The 15,114-nt window shown below is 31.2% G+C and overlaps 1 protein-coding gene across 1 annotated transcript in view; it reads left to right on the top strand.

Annotated features, from left to right (window-relative positions):
* The window catches only part of LOC139515510 (uncharacterized), a 30,166-nt gene extending 15,334 nt beyond the window's left edge, over nt 1-14,832 (top strand). The window contains exons 10-16 of the mRNA XM_071305085.1: nt 570-683; nt 5,458-5,487; nt 6,743-6,837; nt 8,609-8,712; nt 9,794-10,129; nt 11,465-11,773; nt 12,280-14,832. Of these exons, the coding sequence (XP_071161186.1) occupies nt 570-683; nt 5,458-5,487; nt 6,743-6,837; nt 8,609-8,712; nt 9,794-10,129; nt 11,465-11,773; nt 12,280-12,527 (1,236 nt within the window). The 3' untranslated portion in view covers nt 12,528-14,832. The remainder of the gene's footprint in view (nt 1-569; nt 684-5,457; nt 5,488-6,742; nt 6,838-8,608; nt 8,713-9,793; nt 10,130-11,464; nt 11,774-12,279) is intronic.
* Nucleotides 14,833-15,114: the final 282 nt, after the last annotated feature.

The following is a 15,114-nucleotide window of genomic DNA, read 5'->3' as shown; positions in this document are numbered from 1 at the left end:
ATGATGATGTGATATTGAATAAGTACAATTACGGATGCTGATTCATCATCTTTCATTCACAAAACCACTGAGAAATTAAGATATTCAATCAGTAGGAAACTTTTTTTAAGAATACCATAGTGCATAGGTAAGGACTTTTTTATTGATATCAATAAAATTGAGAGGTCAAACGGGGAGTGTTTTTAAGAGACAACAACCTGATGAATGAGCAGAAAACATGGGTCTTCAGCACAGCGACAAGATCACGTATATGCCATTTAAATATGGAAACACCCACACTATAAAATCAGTGACAAATTCTTTACATAAATGCAAAATCAAAATAAACGTCCAAACAAATTACCTATATAAGTTACATTCCGTTGACAGATAAATATACGAAATACCAAAACGAGTTACTATGAAAAACACAAAATACATATAGGATTTATAGAATGAAAACTTAGTCGCAATCATAACCTGGAATGAATCTTAACATATCTTCCAATTTGTTTATTATCATAACTTTTATCGAACCTTCAAATTTAGCCTTTCTCTAAACTGATATGAATGTTTATTTTACTTTCCAGACTGAAACTGTCATTGAACCTCCTACTGGAATAAACCTGCATAACAACAATGAGGATATAAGTTATATTGCAGACAATAGGTTATTTTCGAATATTGATTCCTCTGATTACTCGGTAATTATTAATATTCTAAAAGTGATCGAAAAATGCCTCAACCGGAGTCCAATAAATGTGGGGTTTCTACTTATATCTAATTCAATTTTAATAGTCCAGGAATTGATATGACTTTCAACTTATCTTCAGATTAAGCGGAATAAGAAGTTTGCCTTATATGCATGATATTTTTTTCTCGATATTGACACTGATGGACGACTGCAAACTTAAGGTAGATTCATGGTATACCGCCATCTTGGGTTGTACAATCACAGTACAAAATCGGTCTAGTTATTTGCCCAACTCAGCAAATTTGGAAACAGATATACAATTTAATGGTTTGACTGTTATTTAAGGACAACTTGTTAATTTATTGTATTATTCAAAATATTTTAACAAATAATATTTTTTTTGGTTCTAAAAATCTTTTTTTTTTTTCAAATGAGCCCTTTAAGGGGAGATAACTATTTTAGTACAAAATTTATACTGGGCTAATAGCGAAATTTTGTATTTTTACTTCTGGAAAGAAAACAAGTTCGATGACACCATGTTTTCTTTTTATTTTCTTAAAACATATTATGAAACCTATCTTCTCACAATTTATTTCAAAATTTTATCTCATAGAAAAATTTGTATGCACTCTTATGTGTTTTTTCATGAACAAACTAACCAAATTTAGGCAATTTTCAACGACTCATAGCATAAAAAATAGCACGGTGACCCATTCTTTTAATTATATTTAAAAAAAAAAAAGTATATTAAAATCTTCATTTTGGCAAATTATAAAAAAAATCTGTCTAAAAAAACATTTACTTATGATCTACCTTAAATATATGACCAACGTGAAAACAGAAAAACTGCTCCGACTTAAATATGAGAAAGAATCATTGGCGTCGATTAGATGCGTCTGTGTCTAAACACACTTGCGACATGTTTTCACGCTATTAAATCTTAAAAGATACTATGGAACTTGTTTCATATTTTGTTTTACCGATTGTGTTCTGGTGACATTCGCATAGAGGGTGATGCAATGATAGCAGTAACGACTTCATTACGTCATTTTATTTGTGAAAATCGGTAGCTGCCTGTTGTCTTTACAAATGCTACCTTGCTTTATCCAGATTCCCAAATTGCCATAAAAATATAAATTACTTATAATGATGATTCAATAATCAACGTTTATTTGACTTTTGTCTATACAAACATTGCTTGAATTTGTATTTGTTTTTAGACTATGTATTATCCCATTTGTTCGTATTAATGTATCACAAAGTGTATCTTTTGGACAACCGTTTTACTTGATTAGTGCCTTGTTCAAACGTACATTTAATTCAATTGAATTCGAACCGGATGTGAATCGAATTCGCTAATCGCATTCACACACGCTTCTTTTTTTAATTCGAATTGATTTGAATTGGCTAATTTGCATTAGAAATAGAGTTTTGGTAATACGAATTAAAAGTTAACGTCGTTCGGACAGTTAAGCGTATTTTACGCACATTGCAATTTGAATAAGAATTTACGGTTGGATGTAAAACGTTTCGAATGCGAATTAAACTTATTCAAATTAGAATGGAATTCGAATGACGTGTGAACGCAGCATAAAAAAACTTTGCTGGTGGTTTCCTGTAGCATAAATTGTTCACGTATATCGGAAACATATTATTGTGTTAAAAACAATACAATACTGTATTAATCAATCCGGCTAGCCACGTTATTACCGGTGACCTCAACATTGTCAACAACACTTCCCTCTGAATTGTGTTATCCAAAGGTCCGAAATATCGTGAGCATAAATCCATTAATTGGAAATACAAATTCAAAATACTGATGCATTCAGTTGAGGATTATGGGCTAAGCGCGAGAACGAAGACGTAGATACTCTTTCATAATTGATTAACGCTGTGAGGTCATTGATTCAACTCAGAAATGAGAAACAGAATGGGTTTATCAATGCCCATGCTACGTCAATCTGTAAAGACACAAATGTTGCAAAACACTTGTCCTACCTCCATGACAAATATGCTAGGTCTTCCAAGTGCTCCACGACACCTCTTTCTAAATTATTAACACCTATTTTATCAGCGATCAAAGCCGTACTCCAAAGTTATTGTGAAACTGCCTATTGTAGAGGTGGCTTGAATCAGATGAGGTTACTAAAACAATCCACAGATCCTTTAGAGTACATACATTTGTACAATCAAAGACTCTTGCAATAATATCAAAACATTTGACTTTTCTACTTTCCAAGTAGATCTGCTTACCCTTCCGGAGCACCTGAGATCACCCCTAGTTTTTGGTGGGGTTCTTGTTGTTTATTCTTTAGTTTTCTATGTTGTGTTATGTGTACTATTGTTTTTCTGTTTGTCTTTTTCATTTTTAGCCATGGCGTTGTCAGTTTGTTTTAGATTTATGAGTTTGACTGTCCCTTTGGTATCTTTCGTCCCTCTTTTACAAAACTATTCCCCATTCCAAACTAATAGACAAATTGAAAGAGTTGGTATTGCTTCGTTTCATAATAAAAGAATGACAAATGAAGATACAAGTATCTTGTCTTAGGGGGTATAAATCCTACTTTGAAAAGGATCACACTTATTCAAACAAAAAATTCCCTGAAACTGACATTATCAAGATGCTTGATTTCTTGATTGACAACATATTTGTTACGTTTGGAGGACGTGTTTTTCAACAAACTATCGGATGGGAACCAATTGTGCCCTTCTTCTTGTCGACTTGTTTCTTTATCATTACGAGTCTGACTTCATACAGGAACTTCTTAGAATGAAAAATAAGTTAGCAATATCCTTCAACTTTACTTTCTGCTATATAGATGATATTCTCTCACTAAATAATTCAAAATTTGGTGACTATGTTGAACACATCTATCCCATCGAACTAGAGATAAAGGATACAACAGATACAGTTAAGTCTGCCTCATTTCTTTACTTACATCTAGAAATTGACCATCAGGTTCGGTTAAAAAAACAAAGCTTTACGACAAACTAGATGATTTCAGCTTCCCAATTGTGAACGTTCCATCTCTTTGTAGCAACTTTCCAGGAGCGCCTGCATACGAAGTATAATTGATACGATATTTCTGCGCTTGTATTTCCTATCTTGATTTCTTTGATACAGGGTTGATGCTCACAATGAAGCTTTTAATCCAAGAGTTCCAAATAGTGAACTTCAAGATGAAATCAGTTGCTCAGTCTTTATATAGTTTTCTATGTTGTGTCTTGTGTACTATTATTTGTATGTTTGTCTTTTTAATTTTTAGCCCTGGCGTTGTCAGTTTATTTTCGATTTTTGAGTTTGACCGTTCCTCTGGTATCTTTCGGCCCTCTTTTGAAAGGGGGTTCATATTGCAACACAAATATTTTGCCTCCAATAAAAAGATAGCTGTTGTTTCCATTAAACGACAGTGCGATTATTTCTACTGAAACGTAACAAAAATAAGAGATGATTTATTGCAATCAACTGAACAAATTCAATCAATTCTTTAAACTTTAAACGGATAACGCTAAATAAACAAGCCTTAACATTTTGTCATTACGGTGCTTTTGTATCTAATTATGTTTGAGTTAGCGTTTTGTTGCAGGTTGAGTGATGATCATTCGATGTTATATCTAAGTAACTAAAACTATTTTGGTTAAGGTTATGATTGTCTTTAATATATTGATTTACATCTCGCCTTCTTTTTTATTAATTTTGTTTTTACATTGTGTCATAGTTAATAATTATTCGTTCAGTGAACGCTTACTGATTTTTTTTATATATCTTTTGATTAATATGTTATAGTGTGTCTTTCTGTGTTGTGATATCACACTATTGTTTCAGGTAAGGGGGAAGGCTTGAATGGTTTTACACTTTTTGGGTTTTGGGACTTTTATAGCTTGTTGTACGGTGTGAGACAAGGCTGTTGAATATAAAAAAAAAAGAGATGTGGTTTTATTGCCAATAAGACAACTCTCCACAAGAAACCAAATGACACAGAAATTAACAGCTATAAATCAGTGTATGGCCTTTAACAATGTGTAAAGCCCATACAACATAGTCAGTTATTAAAGGCCCCGAAATCACAAATGTAAAACAATTTAAACGAGAAAAGGGCTTAATCAATGTACAATAAAATAACAAAAAACAATTATGTAACACAGCAAATAAACTCATCATAGATACCAGGATTACATTTTGTATTTACGCCAGACTCGCGTTTCGTCTCCAAACAAGCCAAATAATGTACGAAGTGTAAGAGCATTGAGGACCAAAATTCATTAAAGTTTTACCAAATACAGCATACGACATACAACAACAGCTGATTTACAGGCTTCTGACTTTAGACAGGCGCATACATATAGTATAAGGCGGGGTTAAGCATGTTAACGAGATTGCAACCCTTCACCTAATCTGGACAGTTAGGTAGAAGTACAACATAAGAACAAACTATAAAAATCAGTTGAAAAAAAGCTTAACTCATCAGATGAATACAAATATAAAAACATACAACAAAAACACGTGGACGTGACCGAGTACTTGTATATCCCAATAATAAAAAGACACTAAGTACAGATCTGAGAGTACTGACAGATTGTTCAGCGCCAATAACAACTGACATAAAAACTCATGCATCTAAAGTCCGTACTTTGACCTATAATTGTTTACTTTTACAAATTGGGACTTGAATTGCTAGTTGTCTTATTGACATTCATATCACATCTTCTTATATATACATTAGAAGGATATTTGTCTCAGAGGCCAATCGAAGTGAAAATCTAATAAGTCTTCTTATTTTTAGGACCTGGAAAAACATTACAAGAGTAAAAAGGTAGGCTTTGTTTTTAATATACATCTAGCAAACTATTTATTGTAATTGAAGATGATAATATGCTCTTAGCATTTTAATTGAATTTTCCCTGACATGGTCAAACCAAATTTATTTGATCTGCTTGAAATTTCATTTAGGCTATATCTACTAATAAAGATTAAGAAATTTTTAAATCTAGACTTCAGAAAATTATGCTTTAATGGTCAATCTCACCACTAATTGATCGCTGATTAGTGTTGTATAGTTTGGAGAAGTTGTAGCTGTCAGGGTTTAAATATGATATTTAAAATTTCAAAGGAGACATGCTAGAATAATACTACAAACAGACCTAATCTCTCCTCCCAAACCCTTATGCAAACAATTAAACTGGATGACAGTTCAATAGAGAATAACTATCACAAGTCTGTGATGACATTTAAGTGCATCAAAAATTATGCCCCATGAAATCTTACTAGCGAGTTTCATTCTGTTTCAGACAGGAATCCATTCCCCCTTTTGAAATAAAGTTCAAGAGACTTCATACTCCAAAATAGTGTTTTTAAAGAAATCTTTATCATCGGGTGTACTTTAATAAGAAACACGACGGGTGCCACATGTACAAAATGCAGAGCAGGATTTACGTACTCTTCTAGATCAACTAAGATTATAATCTGGTTGGTTTCGTCGGTTTGATGTTATTCAGTATTTAGTTTTGTATGTTTTATTTTGTACAGTGTTGCTTATTTTTTCGAGATTTTTATCTTTTTGTTTGCCATAAAAAAATCATTTGGTTTTAGAAGTAAGAGTTTGACTTTCCCTTTCGACATTACTGTCTCTCTTCGCAGAATTTTTTTAAAATACAACTGTTTTGAATATTCAAACTGATGAAGCGTTGGTTTGATAGAAATTCATAAAACTTTAGATACAAACATGCGACGAGGCCAGTGTTTACAGTAGAAATTTAAAAAAAAAGTATGATAGTAAGATAACAAACAATACATGAATTCCTTTTTATGAATAATGTAGTGGTCATAATAATTTTATAAATATTGAAGAGCTGGTTCCACTTTGAAATATGCCAAATAACATGTTATAGAAATCTCAATTTCATTTGAAAACTGAGTATATGTTATGTCCATCAAAATGTACAGTAGATAAAAATAACTCGTCTGCGTCCTAAGAATTATTTGCCAATCTGAGTCTTGCTTTATTCATCGCTGTCCTTCTCTTTCCTATAGTATCTTATTTTATTATTTTTGTTTTATTTTTATTTCAGAACTGCCCTTTGAGAATAATGATTCTTATTGTTTTAATTGGATGTATATCCGGCGTTGCGGCATGGGTCATCCAAAATAAATATCTCTTAGGTATGTAAAGCAAATAACCATATAAAGTAAGTGTTTTATGTCTATGAAACTCATCAAAGATATCAGCTGACGCGGGAATCTAAAAGTAAAAAGGCAAAATTACAATACGAAGTTGAAGAGCAACGAGGACGAACGAAACATTGCGAACGTTTTTGTCAAATACAGCTAAGGTAAAAAAAAATTGTGGTAGAAATCCTTAGAGTTTCGAATAATTCAAAAAAGTAATATCACAAAAATACTGAATTCCGAGGAAAATTCAAAACGAAGTCCCTAATCAAAAGCTCAAACACATCAAACGAATGGATAACAACTGTCATATTCCCGCATTGGTACGTGCATTTTTCTATGAAGAAAAGGATGGATTAAACCAGGTTTTATATAAGCTAAACCTCTCGTCGCATCAGGTTCAGGGTAATGTCTGAACACAATCTTATTTTGACAATTATTTTTTCTTTATATTTTTCAGATTTTTTTCCACATGTCTTTTTCAAATCTGTAAACTTTATTTTTTCATAATTCTGCATTTCTGACGTCTAGTGCTAATAAACAAAAACAGGTAACAACACATAATGTGCATCAAGAAAAATCAATAGAGGCCAAACGTAATTGATACTGCGAAATATATCTTTCAAATTTGTGTTGATAGAAATCTGGACGATTATTTCTCTTTCAATATTAATTTAAATAGAACATGAACTAGATTATCCATAAACGGACACAAACTATTGAAAGCATACATCAATAAACAGATATCGTGCAAATGTTGCAGTTCAACAAAACCAAACTTAATTATTCATATGTTTTTATTGACGGTTTGTTTTGTGTTTAAACATGCTAAGTTGTCTTTTGATAGTTGAAAGTCGTTGTATGAATTTACCAGGGATCATATTATTTTTATTTGCGCTAATTTTATTTCTTTTCAAATATGAGATATAGAATTTCAGAACAATCACTTTTTATTAATTGCTAATAATCAAAATACTGTAAACTAACATCGTGTAATTTTTCGCCTTTTATTCTGCGATAAGATGAAAACCATTTCAGTTTCCAAGAAGATTGAAATGCTCGATCAGTCTTATTTGAAGAGTGTGTGTACTGTTTATTCCTTTTTTAAAATGAAACCGTGCTTGTTACGCATTCAGATGTGCTTAAATTATTCTCAAGTAAAACCGTGATAGTTATGCATTCAAATTGTTATACATTATAAATGATTTGTATAAGGCTTTGTTTGTGACATTGATAATGTTTCCATAGAGATTTATCTATGATATTGTGAAAGAATGTCGATTCGCAGAATTGTTATGTCGTCTACTTCAAATAACAAATTGTTGATTTTCACTAAAAATATTTTATTTGGAAAAGTTATAAATGTTATATTACAAGTAGAAAAACCATACGTTGTCTAGGCTTCACATATATTAGATTTATACGTGTTAAATCTTATATGTAGTACCAGTAAATTGTGTTGTAGTTTTCACGATAAAAGAGAGGCGAAAGAATCCAAAGCAATAATCAAACTCAAGTCAAATTCATAATGTCAATGCCATGGCAAAAAGGGATAAACGACCAAAACACAAACAACAGTATGCAAACTACAACACGCTTTATCTTATTAAGTGTTTATGTGTAGCATGATGTGTTAGTCGATGCCATTTTTTTTTTGGCTAGTTTGAATGTCCCAATTATTTAACGCTGTCTCTTAAAAATGCTAGCTGTATTTTAAAAAAAATAATTAAAATTGCATTAAAAAATAGTATCTTTTGTTTGACATGCAGAAATCCTTTAAAAGTTTGTGTCAAATTTCTTTATTTAAAATGTCCCATTCCAGGTTCGAAAGATACTCCAACTGCTATTACAGATGACCTTCCGGATTTTCCGGGTAAGTTTTTCCATTGGTACTGGTAGATTAACTAAAAACTTGATGATTTACAAATTAAATTATTGTTGGTTTGTTATAAACATTTCTGTAAGCTTGTATTACGTATTCATAAACATGAATTAATATAGGATTTTCATACATTATCGAACTTTCAAATAACGAAAATGCATAAGCATGTGGTAAAACGATAAGCCTTTTTAAAATATGCATGCACTAGAGCATTACATGTAATGGCATGAATGATTGAGATTTTGTTAACTTTTGGAGTCAAGTACTTCACACAAATTCGACAGTTTAAATTAAACAAAACCTCTATCATCTATATTTGATATTCATTCAAACGATGCATCGATTCAAACACAATGTGGATGCGGTTTATTCATTAAGCAACACTTTAAATGCACTTTGTCATACTTAAGCACTAAAAGACAGAATATATAAATCAGCTAAGTATTATAAAAAGTAATAATAAAAATACAATGAAATTAATTTTATTAAATGGCACAATCAGAAGCTCAAACACATGAAACAAAAGGATAAAAACTGTCATTAACATGACTTGATACTGTCATTTAAAAGAGTTTGTGATTATAAGAGTTGTGATGTATAAAAAAGAATCTATATTTATTCTTTTCTTTTCTTTTTTAATTTGAGATTTTTACAGTTTTAGTTTATTTGATGTTACGTTTTACCTTGTTTATTTTGTTTTTAAGATGAATTTCTTGATCTCAATTTAGTATGAATAGTTAAGAATACGGCGAAGTATTAGTATGCTAATTTGTAATATAGAATTTGTATCAACACGTGTTTAAAACTATTTATTTATCTTTTGGGGGGACTTTTTGTTGTGCATTTTTATTCATCAAATATGGTTGAATACTATGAAAATAGTCTTACTATAATATCAACATTGTAGCTGTCAATATTCATGTATTTAATAATATGTGTATCCTTATATACTCGGTTGATTCACGATCAAGTCACCAATCGATTTCAGTTTTTCTGTATGGTAAGGGTTGTTTTGAGCCTATATGTGCTGTTCAAATCAACCTGTTGTTATTTAAATTTATTGTCGTTTTAGATAAATGTGAAAACGATATATCTATCGCAAGGGTAGGAGAACAAATGTGTATTCCTTATACACAGAAATTTACCAGTAACCCGTCAGGTATACATGTCAGACAGTTGTCATCTCAATATTTGAGTGTACTTCAAGGTTTTTCAGTCAATGTTTCATCTGATGAGTTTGAGCAACAAAATAGGGGTTGGATAATCTACTACAACTCTTCAAGAACTGACCAACAATTACGTTTCATGATGGGGAGAGCAACATGTGATAGTGTTGGGATTTACGAGATCACGATAGAATATGATGACGGAAACGTTTCGTCTAGCGAATTTGAAATAAAATTAAAAGGTATGCACATAAGTAGAAACAACAAATAGTGAAATACAAAGACTTTGTTATAAATAACACGATTTTAGAACTATTTCTTCTATTGTGATGTCGTACAGGATCATGTATATAATATATCAAAAATACCGAACTCAATGAATTTTAAAAACGAAATGTTTTTATCAAATTGACAACATATATGGTTCAAACACATCAAACGAACGGAAAACAACTTTCAAGTTCCTGAATTGATACAATTTATTCTAAAAGGTGTTATTACCAGCAACTGAGATATAACAAACTTATTGATTTTTACTTTTGGCTGCAAAGTTGTCTTTGTTTGGCTTTATAAATATGTTGATATGAGCGTCACTGATGAGTCTTATGTACGAAACGCGCGTCTGGCGTACTAAATTATAATCCTGGTACCTTTGATAACTATTCTGTCCTCTTTCTATTCCTGTCTTCACATTGGTATTTTCTCTCTTTATTATCTCAAGGAAATTTCAAAACGGAAAGTTATTTATCAAATGGCAACTTCTAAAGTTCAAAAACATCAAATACTTAACTCACAGAAATTTCATAACGGAAAGCTCTTTATCAAATGACAACATATAAAATTCTAACACACCAAACAAACGGAAAACAACTTTCAAAATCCTGAATTGGTACAATTTCTTTTAAAATGTGATATAACCAGCAACTTAGATATAAGAAAGTTGGAGATTTTAACTATTGGTTACAAAGTTTCCTGTCCTTTTTCTATTTATGTCTTCATACTTTTATTTTCTCTCTTTGTTTTCTCTTTCGAAAATCCCGGCCCTTTATTTGGTAAGAATACTTTATTGTGATATAGTTTACTGCAATATGTAAGGCTGAGTATTATGATTAGTTAAGGTGTTATACTTCTTTATCCGATGATGAGAAGAAGGATAAAAATTATGTTAATAATAGTGTGGCAATAGTTTCATGAACATTTGGACGATAACAGATTAATTTGTTGTGTATATGAACATTGCTTTGTTATGGCCTGGCATACCGAGTCAGATATCTACGTGCTTGTTAACACGGAAAAATAGGGCGGAAGATACCAAAAGGGTATTTCAACTCATAAATCAAAGACAAAAAACGCAAAAAGGTAAATTTGCAGTTCAGATATAACACTAATTCCAGACACATCAGTCTAACTCCTAGCCGATAACTCTGTTCCAACTATTAACCTCTTAAACAAAAACATGTGTTTAAATTAATGTAAACGCAGAAAATATCAATTTTCAAATCGTATACCACCAAAGACCTCATATTCCCAAGGCGAGCTTATAATATGATAATTTATTTTCTTTGTTTTTATAAAAGACCCACAGCTACAGCACAGTGTTTCACGAATTAATGACAGCATTCATGTTCATTGTGAGATGATAAAAACTTGCGTGGCCATCTCTTTGGCCTTGTTTGTGAACGATGGTGGATCCTCACGTATGATACCTAACATAAATGTATGTAGCGACAATCATCAGGAAAGTGGCACCACTGTCTCAGCTGACGCGATAATTCCTGCTTCTTGGTTATCTGGAAATATGACTATATCTTGTGTTCCACTAATGACGGATTCGGGACTTGCTGATAACCTGACATCTACGATCCTTATACCTGCATGTGAAGGTGGTAAGTACTAGTAATATATTGACCATTTTCAACACCTGATAATTATGGACCCGCAATTGCCAAACACAAAAATATGTAAGTGGGTCCGTGCTAACAGTTTTCAAGTTCAGTCGTTGACATCGATCACGCCACGGACTAAACGTATGGCAAAAACAATGTAGCTTTTAGAGACAAAAATAACATTAAGAGTAAAGGCAAAACAATTCCTTTAGATCTCATTCTTGCATTTTCTTCGTTAAGCTGATAAAATATTAGAATACGCAAATTTAGATAAACTCTTGGATTCATGAATTCATTTGTTACACAGGGAAATATATTAAGATAAATATAAATAATCAAAACCATTAGATTTGAAGTATGAATGATTCGGGATAAAGTTGGTCTTTGTTTTTCATGTTTAATTCTACAATTAAGTATTGATCATTTATTTTCGACGTAATAATATACATGTATTAGACAGGGAGAGAGACAGGGAGTCATTTACATCCACATTTTCTGTTTTATAGATTGTGTACCTGATTGCAAGGATGATCCACAAAGTGAAGCATACTTTCAAGACAAAAATGACTGTTCTAAGTTTTATCAATGTTCGAATGGAAAATTGGTTTTTCAAACCTGCGGATCATCAACATACTGGTCACCTAGCAAGTGCACTTGTGATCATTTCGATGATGAAATTTGTAATAAGGACACTAACAAATTCTTTAAACCTCTTTTGTCCTTCGAAAAATGCACCAAAGCATCGCTTGTGTAGTTCGTTATAAAACTATAGTCTTGAAAAGTCCAAAGATGGATGAAAGCGCTAGACAATGCTGCTTTTAAAACTCTTTTTGTGTATTTAATTTTTAACATACAATTCTGTACACCGCTTGAAAAGAAACTTTTTTTGTATATATATATATATATGTATCGACTTATATTTATTTGACTTACTGATGTATTATTTTTTGTCATATGAATGTATAGTAATACCGTGAAGGATACATTAACTATTTCATTAATGTCCTCTGAAAATACATTTGAAAATCAGATTTATTGTTTGTAAAATTCTGTAGTTGTGAAGATGTATTGTTTACGAGAGATCGCTAGTATTTGTGTATACTATATATAGTATTTAGTACATTCACTACATTGTATATCTAAAATGATATTTTGATACCGAAATATTCCGCAAACGGTATATTAACCATTGCAGGATGTTTATACGACAAACTCATGTTTTATATTGAAACCTCAAAATTTAAATCATCTATTTTATAACGTAATAGACTATGACTTACAAATGTACTCAGTTTCAGTTGGATGATAGAATCCTATGTCTGCTATCCTCGGATTATAATAAATAAGGGAGTTCGTTGTTACACATACAGCATAGGTAATCTGGATGACGGCATTCAAGTTGTATATAAATGCTGACTTATATTATAATTTAGATTCTAACAATCTTTTTCAAGAATGTAGAGAGCAACTCGCTCTGTCAAACAACACCCTTTTTTCAAGAACTAAGAGTGCAACTCGCTCTGTTAAAAGCATAGTGTATGGCATGTTTAATTTCTTTTAAATTACCTAAGGGTTTATGCAACCCAATAGTTAACCATTTTGTTTTTGTGTTGTCATTCCCTGGATTCCACCAATAATGCTAGTTTGTTGTTTATAAATCATGTGCAATGAAAAGGGACATTTTGCAAAACATGGAAATATTTTAAATCTGTCACATATATTTTATTTATTTATTTTTAGTATTTAGTAGATTTGTTTATAACTGTTATTGTTATTAGTGTTGATTGTACATGTTCCTAATCACATAGTGCTGGAAGAGATGTCTCCTCCAAATCAAAAAAAAAATATGCGTAAAGCAATTTGTAATCCTTAAAAACAAATATGTTGTTTGCGACCAATTTGCTACCAAGTTGACCATAGCAATAATGAATTTTAGGGAGTGACATGGAGAATCATTCTATAGTCTAATTAAACAGTTATCGTTTTATGTACTGCATACATGTCATCACCGTGCTGCCACGTGGAATAATTATGTTTATTTACTATATGTTATCTAATATTTGTGCCGCGCTTAAAACATGCATATACTATTCACAAGGGGACTGTTACTTACTAATCAGTTATTTTGAAAGCAGTTGAATTGATGATTAGGGTATAGAATAATCTATAAAGCATTTATTGTTGCTACTGAAATTTGTGAAAAGAAATAGCGATAATTTGAAAAAGATATAAACAAAAAACAAAAAACAAATCACAATTCAATTTCAATTTCAATTCAATATTTTATTTAAGTCTCATCTCTCAATAATATATAATACAACAATTTACATTAAATGTAAAATTATAGATATAAAAAGAGAGTCATTCTGTACAGAATTGTAAGAGACTATAATATTTAAAACATTATATAAAAAATTCATCTATATTATAAAACATATTGAGAAGAACATTATTTACAGTATAAAACATTTCTACATCTATTTAAAATAAGGTTACAGGCTTTGGCACAGCTACGAATCATAATATTATCTGTAAATAAAAACACAAATTTCTGTTTATCATCAAAAGACATAAAACCACTATCAAAATGTGTTGCTTCTTCAAACATGTTTTTTTTTCTAAAATCGTCATATAAAGGCCACGATAAAATAACATGGGCTTCATCTTCTAAAATATTCATACAATTAACACAGACTCGATCTTTCAAAATCAATTTTTCAAATCTCCCCGTTTCTATTCTTAGTGGTGCTTAGTGTTGCTACACCACATCAAAATTTGGCAAAAGAACTCCTTTGCGAAAATTGCATTGGAATTTTATAATAAGTTTCCGTTTCAAAACTGTTCTTAAATAGATTATATGTATGAAGTTTGTTACCACCTTTACCAGATAAACCTTTCTCTGCCTGTTAATTACATTGCCACTGTTCGACATATTTACTAAACATTGTAGACGTAACAGTATTGACCACTGAGGTACTATCAACATATTCTGTTATGATACACAAATGTTTTGCCTTCCACTCAGAAAATGTTTTCCTTACATAAAAATTCCAATTTCTTTTTTACACTTATGTTTTTTACTCAAAATATCTGCCCACATGAAAATTTTTCTGTGTAAACGATCAGAACTCATATTGTTCAAACGGCACCATAGTCGAATTAAGCATTGTCATTGTTTTTGAAAGATAGGTATCCACTCCATATCACCTGCAACTACAGCATTTGGAGTATATTTTCAAACTCCAAGAAAAATCTACAAGCTCTATTATGGATGGCATTAATAAGAGAAAAGTTTTTGCAACCCCAAATACCAGCACCATATTCAACAATTGGAAGCACCA

The sequence above is a fragment of the Mytilus edulis genome, chromosome 3 (genome assembly GCF_963676685.1).
Source record: "Mytilus edulis chromosome 3, xbMytEdul2.2, whole genome shotgun sequence".
Classification (NCBI taxonomy): domain Eukaryota; kingdom Metazoa; phylum Mollusca; class Bivalvia; order Mytilida; family Mytilidae; genus Mytilus; species Mytilus edulis.
The sequence above is the reverse complement of the archived record's forward strand: the minus strand, read 5'-3'. Positions and strand labels throughout refer to the sequence as shown.